Source organism: Nanorana parkeri, unplaced genomic scaffold, assembly GCF_000935625.1.
Source record: "Nanorana parkeri isolate BGI_ZX_2015 unplaced genomic scaffold, ASM93562v1 scaffold1610, whole genome shotgun sequence".
Classification (NCBI taxonomy): Eukaryota; Metazoa; Chordata; class Amphibia; order Anura; family Dicroglossidae; genus Nanorana; species Nanorana parkeri.
In genome coordinates this window covers 212063-226408 of record NW_017307878.1, presented here as the reverse complement: position 1 = coordinate 226408, position 14346 = coordinate 212063, and the positions used below count along the sequence as shown (strand labels likewise).

The window sequence follows — 14346 nt, the reverse complement described above, 5'->3', positions numbered from 1 at the left end:
AACCTATTGACTTTAATATCACTTTCAGGTGCAGCCTTTAAGCCATCCTTGTGCTGTGAGTAACCAAATACAATTAAAACAATGACGACTTTATTACTAAGATTCCTTAGCTGTGTTCTTCGCATATTTAATTATATTGCTCATTACGGTGTTAGGGAAAAAAAAAACTAATTTCAATAGCAGAAGCAATATTGAAATATGCCTATTTTTTATTTCTTACCATCAAAGTGACATTTATTATCCGTATAAAATCCGAGTGTTTTACAGGAATCCAGGAGAGATAAGAGCGACATGCCGCGGCGTCTGGAGAGGCAGCGCAGATTACAGCTGACATGCTTTGTTAGGAGACAATTCATAGAATGGAAGTGTAATCTCGCCCAGCAAAGCAGACCACAATTTATATGTATAAATAAAATATGCAATGTGCGTCTGCCTCTTCTATTGCTTTTCTGCTTTATGCCCAGATTATCCATAAATCTATTCAATAAAATTGAAACAATATTAATGCCTTTCACTTTCTTGTTCTCTATCTATGGCTTTTTTGATTGAAAATGAAAATACTCACTGTGGGAAACAGATTGTTATTTGGCACATGTCTTTTATTATATATATATATATATGTAGCACATATACAGTAAATATATATATATATACACACTGTGTGTGTGTGTGTGTATATATATATCTAAAGCTATCTAAACCCGATAACTATAATTTATTATAATTCAGCTTACCTATGGTGGCTGCATTGGTTTTCTTTTTTTCAGACTTTTTTTTCAGGCTATTCATTATTTTCTTTAGGCAGTTGTCCATTACAAATTCATTTTGGGTTGGCAATGCTGGTGTCCTCAATGGTAGGAAAACGGGCGTTTCTAGAGACTGGGTTAGATAAATGCAGATGGGGGAAGCCCGGTACTCAAAATCAACATTGAGTCACTGTGCAAGTTAACTATGAGGGTTATTCACAAAAGGGTGAAGGGTTTGAAGAAGGCAGGAGAAATGAACAATCTAGGACAACATAGCTGAATCGGAAAGTGAGCTGAATTGGAGAATTATGCCAAATCAGCTATTTTGGCCTAGATTATTCCCTTCTCCTGCCTTCTCGAGACTCTTCACCCTTTTGTGAATAACCCTGTATGTCTATAAAAAATTAATAAAATGTAATTCTTGATGTACCTGTGTATTTACATTAAAAAAAAATTCCCACCTTTTCCCCCCCTTTTTCCCCCCTTTTTCCCCCAGCCTCTTGAGCTTGACTGTGGCCATTGCGCAATTGTATCAAATTCTGGGCAGATGATCGGGCAGAAGGTTGGACCTGAAATTGACCACTCTTCCTGCATTTGGAGAATGAACAATGCTCCCACCAAAGCCTATACAGAAGACGTAGGGAAGAGGACTACGATCCGGGTTGTGTCTCACACCAGCGTCCCTCTCCTGCTCAAAGACCCCAATTACTTCTTCAAGGAGACCAATGACACCATCTACGTCATATGGGGTCCTTTCAGGAACATGCGTCAAGATGGGAAGGGGATTGTGTACAACATGCTGCGCAAAGTGGTGGAAAATTACACTGGTGCTAAAGTCTACATAACAACTGAGATGCGCATGAACTACTGTGACAGTGTCTTCAAACTGGAGACCGGTAGAGATCGGTGAGATGCACGTTTACTACAAGTGTAGCTAGAATAGATATATTCAAAATGACCTATTCACTACTCTAATTATTGAATACATTTCAGCAAGTTATGGTATATTATATTTTTATTACACATTTTGTCTATTCAGAGCTACGGTTGACCTGATTTTTACCTGTGGTGTCCACATAGGAAATACAAGACATTTTATTAGTCAGTAGAGGAGGAGGTTTTGTGTGGATGGGTTGGGGAGCAAAAAGGAAGGCTTTTTTGCTCCCCAAAAAGGAAGGATGAAGTAATGTCCTGATTGACCAGAATCTCAGCTGAAAATCGGGTCAACTGTTTCTGATGAAGGAGGTAACTGCTGGCAATTTTTCACAAGCAAAGTATGTTAGAAAATCTCATAACTTCAGGCTTATTGAAGAATAAGATTTTCATAAGAGACGAATCCTCCTTAATATGGATGAAAAATCAAAGTTTAGGTCTGTTTCAAACATTTTATATGTTTATAGGCTCCCCAGTGCCCCCTGACTAAGCCTGCTTAGTTGAAGGACCAATTGCCCAAAATGGACCAGTCACAGATGTTCAACCTTTGCAAACATGCATATTTGTATAAATTATATTTGTAAGAACAGGTCTAATGTTTGAAGGCAGAATGACAGGGAGGTCCTGTATTTCTCTGATTATTGTTCAGATGACCTTAAACCTAGTATTAGGACCTACAGCACTCCTTTGATGTCAGCAAAACCTTTATTCTCATTTGTGAACACTCAAGTGCTTAGCTTCAGTTGCATCAGGTCCTGTAACAAGAGTGTTGCAGAATGTGCTTGTTACAAAGGACTGGTAAACAAGACATGGGTGACTATTTTTAACATTATACCTGGCTATTCTGCCATGAAGGCTCTTGTTCAGGCACTTCATGTCATAGGGTGATAAAACTCTGTCCTTGTCTACTAATTGTTTTCCTATGTTGTCACTTTGTCACATGTGCTTCCATGGAGATTATTAGCGGTTGTAGAGAGTAAAAGACGCGATTTGTGCAGCCATTGACCACTAATGTCATCATCAGAAAGTCCATCTTGAGAAATGCACACCAGATGTGGGGTGTTGTAGTTTGTCGCCATTTTGCTACAGAGCTCAGTTTTCAGATTGGCATCTTTGGTATCGCTTTAATCAATGCAGTCCCATCTTTTATATCTTACAGAAAATTAGAAAATGTGATTGTATTTTTGCACACTAAAATTGTTTTTGTAGTGCCCCCTGACCTCCAGAGGCCTGAGGTGGACTCCCAAAGGCAGGAAGGGCTGACATTTCACTCTCAGGGTCAGATCCGTATTCAGTGAAGGGACATGTGATTGACAAAGTTAGGCCCCAGTCACTTTAAGGTGCCTTTTTAAATGCTTTATTGTAGAACAGCAAAACTGGGAGAGAGTATACTGGAGGTATTCCCAACCCCACCTTGTGTCCTTCTGGGCCAAGGCTTCTGGCAGTCAACTCCAAATTAAGGTCCATGGTTTTGAAATGGGATGTCTAATAGGCTCATTTGGGTCTGATGGTCAGGTATCTACAAACCTTTGGCCAAATAGTGTACCTGAGCTAAGACCAGGATGTAACAAAAAAACTTGAATAAAATAGAACAAAGTTCAATAAAAAATGTTACAGTCGTCCTTTAACGTATTACTGTTACCATGCATTGTTTTGACTGGAATCCATTCCCCTCCCTTTTTTTGTACCTTTTGTATCTCCATTACATTATTCATTCTGACATAATGAACAGCCTCAGCTGTCTGAGACTTGTTTTATTTTTGCATTATCTCTAGATCATTCTCTATTGCACTATTTGAGGGAGCCAGCCCGTAGCTTAGTGACGTCTGTACATTGTTCCCTCAATACCTATGAGCCCCGTAGGAGCCCCTAAAAGAACCCGGTATGCATTATTTATTGCCTGATCTCCGTTGAAGTGCCTTCACTAGTTAGACCTTCGGGCATAATTATGAAAAGCTATTGAACACATCTTACATGATGAAACAATGGGCAAAACTCAAGAAGAAGGTGTAAAATGGACAATATAACTTTGTCAGACGTCTTGCAATCGTATCTCCAGTCTCTGAGGTCTGAAAACTTTTTTTTCCTTCTTATGATGATTAGTCTCTGTTCCATCATAAAGTGTAACTCAACCTGTACTGATAAAAAGTCAGGGACTTATTGAAATGTAATTTGTTTGCTCTAAATTGAAGCTTCAACTTTCATTTAAAGAATATTAGATAGCTGGCGGAAAATATTGTGTGTTCTCAGAGAATGAATTGGATCTCGCTACTCCTTTGAACGAAGTTAAAAAATTGATTTCTTGTCAGAGCCCTGTGAGGAGATGGGCAAGTTACCACAGCTTAGATGCCCGCAGGGAATGCCATCCAAAAGGCAAGGGCGCTGGACAAAGGTCAGAGAGGTTACATTAAACCTTTACAATGCCATATTGAGAATTTAGTAGCAAACAGCAAGATTTGTTTAAAAGCACAAAGGGCCTTGAAAGAGCAAATCACATACCTGTAGTCTACTTACAGGAAAGATGAAATGACGGGTAAATAAAAGAGATTATTATAGCTATGATATATTAGTTGAAAAAAGAACAGATTTTAATGAATGTTGGTATAAGCGCCCACATCTGTTTTTAATATTAGCTTCATTTAATCCTGTGCATGGCAGGTCTGGGAAATGGAGGTATGGAGCTGTGAGTCAGTCAAGCTCTTCTACACCGCCTGGCCCAAAAAAAGGTCACCACCTAGATTCAGCTAAGAAAATAGGTGAAAGCCTTCCATGGGTTAATAGGTCTAGGTTCAGCAACATTATGTGCCCCAAAAATGAGGTCAGTTGCCTACCTGTATATACTGAATGACAAGGTTTTTCCATCAATGGATCTTTTTCTCTTCCCTGATGGCACATTGGGAATATTCCAAGGTTACAATGCCAGGATTCATAGGGTTCAAATTGTGAAAGAGTGGTTCAGGGAGCATGTGAAATCATTTTCACACATGGATTGGCCACCACAGAGTCCAGACTCTAACCCCATTAAAAATCTTTGGGATTTAGAGGACACCTTACACAGTGGTCCAATTCATCCTAGTGCCATAACCAAAGCTAAAGGCGGTCCTACAAAATATTAGAGTGTGTGATTTTTTTTTTTTTGGCCGGGCAGTGTATTATGCATAACGTTGCAACAAGAAGGGACAGCACTGTGAATGGTCAGTGTAGTCAAGTCAAATGTTTGTGACCAGCTGATGGGAGGGGTTAGCAGAGTGATAGTTTAATCAGGTGAAGGGTGGAAGGTATGGGTCTACTATTGGGCCCTCAATGTTATAGGCAATCTCACTGACCCATACTGAGGATCAAGGTTTCATTTTTTTAGGGGGGGAGGGGGTTGTTGAACCATTCATCCGGAGGGCACAGAGTTGTAACAATAACTTACGGTATACAGTATGAAAGGCATACGATTGAAATCATCATTGTTTATTACCTGAAGTTCAATTTGAACAAAAATCAAATACATTTTGTCAGGTCAAAGAAAACAGGGGTAGTTATTACCTTGCACAGTGCTGCCATTCTAACACTAGGAGATTGCTGATGAAAGATGAGAGCATAGAGATGAACTCATCAGTGTTCTTCATTGTCGAAACGAAGTTGGAGTTGGGCCAGCAGTGACCAAGCCTGTTGTTAACTGCCAAGTCATCACAGGTGATCTCTCACATTGCTCGCTTTTCAGACCTGTATGGCCACCTGAAATTGCAAATCTAGGGGAAAAAAAAAAAGTATAGTCTGTTACTCTCTTTATCAATTTAAAAGTGTAACAGGAACCGTTCTTAACCACAGTCTTCTATGGCAAATACAGCACCAGGCAGTCCACTTGACTTTTCAAAAAGCTTTATTTTCCACAGCATACAGTAAACAAGTTTTTCTGCAGTTCATGAAATACAGTCCAATCTTTGCAGCAAAACACAACACTTCATAACATTAGTCAGTACTTTCCTGTACTCCAATGCGGTTTCCAAAATAATGCCCTTCTCAGCAACAAAAGGATCTGTGCAGGCTTCAATCCTCCAGCTCACCTAGCTGGGTAACAGTCTCTTACACATAAAGCCAGGCTGTTTCCTTTTAAACACTCATAGCCGCAATAATGGGCTACACCTGTGATTACCGAGCTGCAATGACAAAACCTGGACTGACCAGCTCACTTATCTGATGGGATAATGGCCCACCCTTCTCTCCATTATTCCAGCCCCAGGGACCCAGAACACAATTTATAAATTGCACAACTAAACCATACACACTTTCCCTGGGGTTTTTTAACTAAAAAGTGGGATGCAATCTAAAAAGCTTGGACTTACATACCTCCGATTTATAACCATTCCTTGCTTTCTGTCACAGAAATATAAGTTTTATTTTAAATATTGCTAGCCCACCTTCCTGAAATCTACAGATGGACTCTAAAGCCCACCCTAGGTAAAATATTTTAAAAATAGTAGCCCATGCTTTGTTAAAAATAAAAAAACAGCAATGCACCTCTCTTCTCCTAGGTTGTTCCTCTCTGTGTTGTGAACCAGCTATTGGTCCTGTTCCAGGCTAAATGATCCCCAATGTCATGTAACCCAGCTCCTCTGCGCCTAAATGCCATGAACCCACCGCCTGGGAGCATGGCTTCGGGAGCCTTACGTGCACAGGGAAATGCTCAGATATTCTAAACAAAGAACTAGCTTTCTGTACTTCAGACCTTAGGAAGTCGGTCTAGGGCTGGTAGTAGTAGAATATGCCCCAGCCTCAGTGAGAGTAAACAATGCACTAGCATTAGTAAGTGGTGAGACTAAAACTTACTTAGTGCCTGTGGTCAGTTGGAGGAGGAATTGTGCCCCATAATTGGTGTAAGTGGAAGGAACAGTGCTCCATCACTGGTAATAGCGAGAGGAATAGTGCCACATTGTTGGTGTCATTGGAAAGAATAATTCCCAGTCATTGGTGTCAGTTGAAAGAATTGCGCTCCAATGTAGGTCTCAGTGGGAGGATTAGTGACTCAAGAGCAGATCAAAGGCAAGCGAAGGGGAGCATCCAGCTGCAGTTTGGAGAGAACTGATCTAGAACGTTTTTTTTAGCACTAGGAGCTGGAGTGGCTTTAACAGCAATGTGAAAATGCTTATTTGCCATCCAGTGAGCAGCCAAGTCACAGGAAATCATGACATACAAATTGTTTAGCTACTAAACCTATTCACATACATGTACTGTACTGTATATTGCATGCTGAACTTTTTAAGCTAGAGGTTTACTTCAGGGCAGCAGAACGCACAATGTTTTAATTTGTTTTTAGACAATTGCCTGCAGTTTTAATAAGCAGTAACTACAGTTGATTAAAAAAAAAACACACAGGAAATGCGAAATGCCACAAACACATAAACAACATCAATAATGTAACCGAAACAATTATTTTTTTCTGGTATAAATCTGCCGTATCCTGCGTAACATTCAAATATAATTTCACTAATCATCTTGATTCATAGACCACCTCGTGATTTACAACCCTCAGCATAATAAGCACGGCATTAACAAACCAACTGGTCTCGGCTCTCCGTCTCTTCAAGTACCTGGTGATTTCGGATACAAATTAAGATTGTGTACTGAAATGTATTAAATGTTATTAGACGTGTAGATCAAGTTTATTGTCTACAAAATGGAGCCTTTGGGAGGAAATTGCTCGCTTGCAGCGTTTACGAGGCTTGGGTTGTGTATCAAGCGCGTCTCTTTGTACGCTGTGCGATAGATTAATTGCCGCGGGCTTAAAATCATTCAGCCTTTTTTGCCCCTCTTTTTTGTTGTTTTTTTAATCCCACCCTCGCTAACGTAAGACCACCGTAGGGACCAGAATATAAGCCATTTCCAGAGAAATTACTTCTCAAGAGTCTTGGAACTTCAAGATCCGAAATTCTATTTTGTTTTTTTTTTTGGTTTTTTTTGCGGTTGTTGTTCTTTGTGGCTGTAGATAATCAGATCCCACTCCTTCTCTCGCCCCCTCTCTCTCTCTCTCTCTCTCTCTCTCTCTCTCTCTCCAATTACATTTTTAATTTCACAGAATTATGTGCTCTGCCTGACTCTTATTTCACAAGGATCTGAGAGGCGACTAGATGAATTGTGTTTTTCCTTTGCTCCCTGCGGTGGGCATCTTTTCACCATCTCATTTGCAGAGTTACTGAAGGTCATGTCGCCGGCACAAAGTTACTGTTGAGTGAAAGACAGTATGGTGGGTTTTTTTTCTTCTTTTTGGAACATGTCAAGCACTTATTAAAAAGGATGGCAGTGCATAATCACCATCCGCATAATTACCCGTAAAGTAAAGACAGCTGGGTGACCTGTTTATCAAGGTCTCCTGTAATAGGTAGCTCCCGGGAATGCTAATTAGATCAGGTTAAACCAAAAAAGAGCAGAAAGATGTATGGAAGCATGGGGGGAGCGTCGTGGGATTCTGTTTGTGACCCAGGTAAATTGTATTATCACGGCTGAGAACTGTCCTAGAAACATCACCTGCATACATTCTACCACTTGCTACTTTGGGACTTCTTCCATCCTGGTTTTGTTTTATAGGTTTCACTACCTCTAACTGGTCTCTTCAAAAGTTTTATTTTTGTTAAGGTGGACATTTACTTTACTACCTCATGGAAAAAAAAAACAGGTTTACTTTAATGGTGGCATCACTAGTAGCATAGTCACTTTCTTTTTGCTTCTCTGCTGCTCACTTTGGTCCAAGTGAAGAGAAATACCCAGGACTTTCAGGTATTGGGGAGCATGTGACTCACTTCCCTTTCTCCCACATGATAGCACAGGTGCTTGTTGATTGGCCGCTCAGACAGCCAGCATATGGGGGGTCGAGATGAAGCCCTCAGAACTGAGTAAGCTTCAAGTCGTGGGCTTTCTCTCTTTCCTCCTAGAGGTCGAAAAGAGCTACATTGGAGCAAAAGGAAGGCGAGTATGTCCAGCTAGTGGGGCTGACTCTAAAGTTCACTTGTTATTTGCCTTGCATAAGTTGCACTTTAAAGAGACTTTGTCAGGTCTCTTTGCTGGGAATCCCCTGATATAGAAGAGATTGAATTCTCACCTATCTGGCAGCTCATGTCTCCTACCTCCCCTCCATTCCAGTGCTGCATTTTCTGTCATTCTCTTCAACATCTGATACTGTAGTTCCTTTCTTCAACCGCCTACATTACTGCCGGGTTCTGTAGCAGCATACTATAGAAGTCAGAGAAAGGAACCATGGTGTGTGCAGGGAGGACATATGCATCCAACACTCCCAGAAATGTTGAATGCCTAAGAAATTGACAGAGACTGCAGAATTGGAACAACGGGGAAGGAGAAGACACAGGCCAGAAATATGAGTATACTACCTCTTCTACTTCAGGGGGGGGGGCAGTTTGATTACTTTAGATACCTGACAAGGTCTATTTAAAGTGAACCTGTTCTTTCCCCATACTGAGCAAAGTGACAGATACATTTTATAAGAGGGACAATAATCTACTGACTAATAATCTACTTACTGTCCCAGTTCACCACCAGGCTCCTGAGATTCTTTGCAACCTTTCAATTCTCAGCAGCTTACCCAGGGCTGTGCAGATTCATATTTTAAAGTAAAACTCTAGGCACATTTACTTTTAATCCCCAGCCATGCTTATATTAATATAAGGTATCTTACTTTATGGTATGGGCTACAGGTAGATGTTACCTCCCCAAAGATTTTTTATTTTGTTCAGCCAGTCAATCAACCCAGAAGATGACGGAGATTCTATGGGGGACATCGCTGGAGACAAAGTAAGTACTGCAATGAGAGCCAATAAACCTGTATATACAGAATATTAACAAAGCAGAACCATTGAGAAATAACAAGCAACATTATGTACCTATACATCCCTTTGGTTTTGCTAAATATAATGCCAACAATAATGTGCATTAGAAAATGTCATACCTGGCATGGATGCCGTGCGTGCATAACGTACAATGAGAGAGGTGGCCACAGTACATTATGAGATGCAGGGGGCTTGCTTAAGTGTGGGTTTGTGGGATTCCAAGGCATGCTTGATCTTTATGTAGAAAAACCACAGATACGGGCTTTCTACATGATAATAATTCCTTGTCCTTGTACAGCAGACCTCCTTGGTGAAAACTACCGCAGAAAACTGCATGTAATGGGCTTACATTTAATGCTTATGTTCTGCTAAATGCCACTTTCCTTCCAATGATTTCACATGTTTACAATTCTCCATGGTATGATTATTAGCTGTTCTAACCTGTATATAAAAGGAAGGATGCAGTGGGACCATCTATTAGCTATAAAAAACAATCAATCTCTCTTACTCAAGATCCACACATTTTTGTAATTGAATCTCCAGGTGAAAAATGACTCTTGGGTTTACATTGATAAATATACCCCACTGTATAGCTAACATGATACCTGTATACACTGGATATCCCTCACCAAAACCATGGGCATTAATATGGAGTTGCCTTCTCCTTTGCAGCTATAACAGCCTCTACTCTTTTGGGAAGGCTTTTTGTGCCCATTCAGCCAAAAGAGAAGGTACTGATGTTGGATAAGAAGACATGGTTAGCAATTGGCATTTTAATTATTCCCAAAGGTTTTCAACGCCGTTGTACAGGCCACTCAAGTTCCTTCACATCAGACTCATCATGTCTTTATGGAGCTGGCTTTGTGCACAGGGACACAGTCATGCTGGAACAGAAGAGGTTCCCTTCCCCAATTGTTTTCCACAGCATTGGAAGCTTACGATTATCTAAAATGTCTTTGTATGCTGTAGCACAGAACAGAATCCTTTACTGGAAACACCTCAACCCAATATTTGAGGGATGTTCACAGACATTTGGCCATATAGTTGGTATGATAGTCAGCTGCCCACAACCTTTGTCCGTATAGCATATGTGTGTGTCAATCTACTATATATAGTATTATATCTCACACATAGGGCTTGACAAAAGTACAAAGCAACACAGTTGTCCTTTCATTTCAGTGCTGAACAGCTCACCCTTTTCAAGGACACATAATAACATAGTAATATATATAATGAACAGCCCTACGGACCTTCTTACCAGCTAATATACTTGTATACTTTTTTAATAAATACAAATATAAAGAGACTTTCTGCATAATGTAAGGGGATGTTAAGTGCACTGGCCTTTTATATGAAAGGTTGGAAGCAGCGTTTTGATTCATGCAGTGAATCAATTTTTAAAAAGCATTTCTTAACTACTTTAAAAGCAAACCTATTGTATACACATAAAAGCACCTCAGTGTAACCCAGTTATGCTGTATGATGTTAGTCCAACTCTTGCACAGGAACAGTAATAATTCTGTGACCTTCTAGTGCTTTGCCACTTGACTCTTACTTCTTAGTCCAAGTAGGTACCAAACACCCCATCACCACCAAAGTTGCAAAGGAGTTCCTTGCCCATCATCAACAGTGCTGAAGGGTATGCAGACTGGCATAGGTGTGCCGGGGGCCCTTCAACAGTGGGAATGCTAACTTGTATACATGGTGTACCAGGCCAGGTAGGATGGAGGACACTGTTTTCTTTATATTTAAAAAATATAATTCAAATTATATTATATAAAAAATTATAATATGTAAAATTGAACCTTGGCACTCCAGCTGTGCCAAAACTACAAATTCCAACATGCATCTGCCTCTGTGTGTTTATGTCTGTGGCTGTCCGAGCCTTGCAATGCCTCATGGGACTTGTAGTTCCAAAACAGCTGGAGTGCCAAGGTTCGCCACCACTGGTATAGAATATTGGATTTCACCTGGTCAAAAGGCATGAGAAAACAGCCAACATTTCAGAGTTGAAATCAGCTGAAAAGTTCTATAAACTAGTTTAGACCCACTGAAGAAACTGAATCTCACAGGGATAATTACACAGAAAAGGAACAAAAATTAGCAAAAACACTATGTAAAAGACAAAGCTTCAGCTATAAATAAGGTGGCAGAGATTAAAATAGAATAAAAATAATATTTAATTTCACCTCTTTCCCTCTTCTCCCTCTCTGTCCCTTCTCTCCAAGGGAGAAAATATGTTTAAACCTTTTTCTGCCGGGCCCTGCTCTCTACTTTTATCTTCAGGTGGTATTTTCCATTTTTCTATCACTTGTCACAGCTCTGAAAGTTTATAAAATACTCCCCAAGCCATACATTTTCTGAAAGGACCATCGAATATAAAGATAGTGCTGCTGATTTTTTACATCCTGGCATAGTTACGCAAATGTTTATCAAAACAATGTTTGCTGTAAAAATACACTAAAATTATTGTTATGATTAATAGCACACACAAACAGAACATAACATTCCAATTCCAATTAACATTCCACATAGACACTGCAATAACACAACATTCCTACTAAATCCAAAGGATAAAACTGTACTGAGCTAATAAATAACACATACTTGTAGTTTTGTTTGCGTAATGATGAGAATAGGGAGTACACAAAACTGTAAAGAAGCATCTTATGCAAAAAACCTGGCAATGTCCAATGTGGTAATGTCCGATCCTCCGTGCTTTATGTGCACTGCATTCAGTGGCATATCCAGGGTATGGTACATGCATTGGATGCCACTTGAAGGGGGAGGGTGCTGCTCCCTGGCTTAGTAAAAGTTCCCAGACCCACGGAGACAGGTGACTTTTTGTCTCTCCCCACCTCTCTCCCATGCATATCTCCTCGCCTGGCTCTTAGCAATCAGGGACGTTGTGGCCAGCATCCCGCCTAGCTGGGCTGGACGCTGACCAGGGGCGCAATCCATTAGATACACCTCTAGCTGCATTAGTGTGCTTTGCAATAAAAAGGCGCAGTCATTCATTTAATTGCAACTGCAACACACTGCCGTATATAGAGTTGAATGAATGTAGTTTGAAAAGTTTACAAACAAAATTAAGAACTGCTGAAGCGATCGTAAGCTTATAATGCAGTGGACAAAACAGTTACTGAGGTGGCCAGTTGCAAGCACATCTGTTCCAACATGACCCTTATGCCCATGGCAGTAGAAAGGGTACACTATAGCTATAATATTATATATTTATTACTGAATAATAAAAAATTAAAAGATGTGCCCATTATATATTATTTCTCTCTCTCTCTCTCTTTCATTTATATATATTATTACTGAATAATAAACAGTGTAAAGATCCTTCTACATCTTCATTTCACTGGGGAGGATCTTGGGGTCCATAGACTCCGAAATAGCATGCAGTGTCAAGCTGCAGGTAATAAAGCCAGTAGAATAATATCTTGTAACAAAAGACTAATTTACTTCACGGGATAGAAATATATCATTTTGCTCCTCTACAAAACACTGGTAAGGCCCATCTTATGTACGCAGTACAACTCTGGTCACCAATTCTTAAGCCAGATGTCCGTGAGCTAGAAAAAGTACAGAGAAGGGCAACCAATTAGTATAGGGGATGGAGGGTCTCAAATATCAGGAATGTCTACAATAATTAGGATTGTTCTCCTTAGAGAAGAGAAGCTTAAGAGGTGACATGATTGCAGTTTACGAACTCATTAATGGGGACAACAGTATTGGGATGCATTACTAAAACCAAGTACCGTGTGGACGACGCAAGGGCACAACAAGAAGTTGGAGGGGATGAGGTATAAACTTAAACTGCTTAAGGGGCTTTGTACTTTGGCAGTGGTAAAAAAAGGGGAATTCATTTCCACTGATACAGTAGCTATATCAGCAGGAAACATAAACTGCTTAAAAAAACACTTGGATGAGTTCCTCAGTTCACAAAACATACAGGGCTATTGCAGACATCTCAACTCTCCTGGATGTTCTGGGAGTCTCCCTCTATTATATAGCGGCTCCCAGACACCCGAGAGAGAAACATTTTCTCCTGGAAAGGTTTACTCTGCTCGGTCTAGCAGAGTAAACCTTTCCGTGCTGTCTGTTTTTTTTTCTTCTGACATCGGGGCCGCCGGCCTCCGTCAGTCAGAATAAAAAGGCATAGGAACTAAAAGCTAGATTGCTATTGGCTATTTCAATTTGCAATAGCCAATAGCAGACTAGCTATTGCACCCGCCCACTGTGGCTGTCAATCATCAGCGGTGGACCTGAAGTTCTCCATCATGTCCACCTCTGCTGACTGACAGCAGCAGAGGGCGGGTGAAATAGCCAGCTTGCTATTGCTATTGCAAATTGAATTAGCCAATAGCAATCTAGCTATTAGTTCCTATGACATTTTTTTTTTTTTGGTCCTGACGGCAGCAGCTGTCAGAACACAAAAAAAAAACAGCAGGTAGCAAAGGAAGCATTTGCTTCTTTGCTATCTGCCATCATTTCAGTGGGGTGCTCTCTTCCTTGTTGTTGCACCACAGCTCCGTGGAGAGGGGGGTTGACAGAGGGCACCTCCCCTGAAATTAGAAGGGCACCTCCCTGAAGTGAGAAGGACACCTCCCTGCAATGAGTTATTTCCGGTTAGGATCCCTGCTATTGAATTTCCGAGCAGTATACACACACACTATATAGGTTGAACCCAATGGACCTGTATCTTCATTCAACCTCATATACTATGTAACTATATGTGCAAAAATACTGTAAAATTGTTTCCCTTGTTTTCATATGTGGAAGTTAGTCTTACTGATTGCTATTAGCACCATATGCTTTTATGCATGGATTCTAAT

At 40.3% G+C, this 14346-nt stretch overlaps 1 protein-coding gene across 1 annotated transcript in view; it reads left to right on the top strand.

Moving 5' to 3' along the window:
• The window catches only part of ST6GALNAC3 (ST6 N-acetylgalactosaminide alpha-2,6-sialyltransferase 3), a 219508-nt gene that overhangs the window by 123918 nt on the left and 81244 nt on the right, over positions 1–14346 (top strand). The window contains exon 3 of the mRNA XM_018570848.1: positions 1243–1652. Within this exon, the coding sequence (XP_018426350.1) occupies positions 1243–1652 (410 nt within the window). The remainder of the gene's footprint in view (positions 1–1242; positions 1653–14346) is intronic.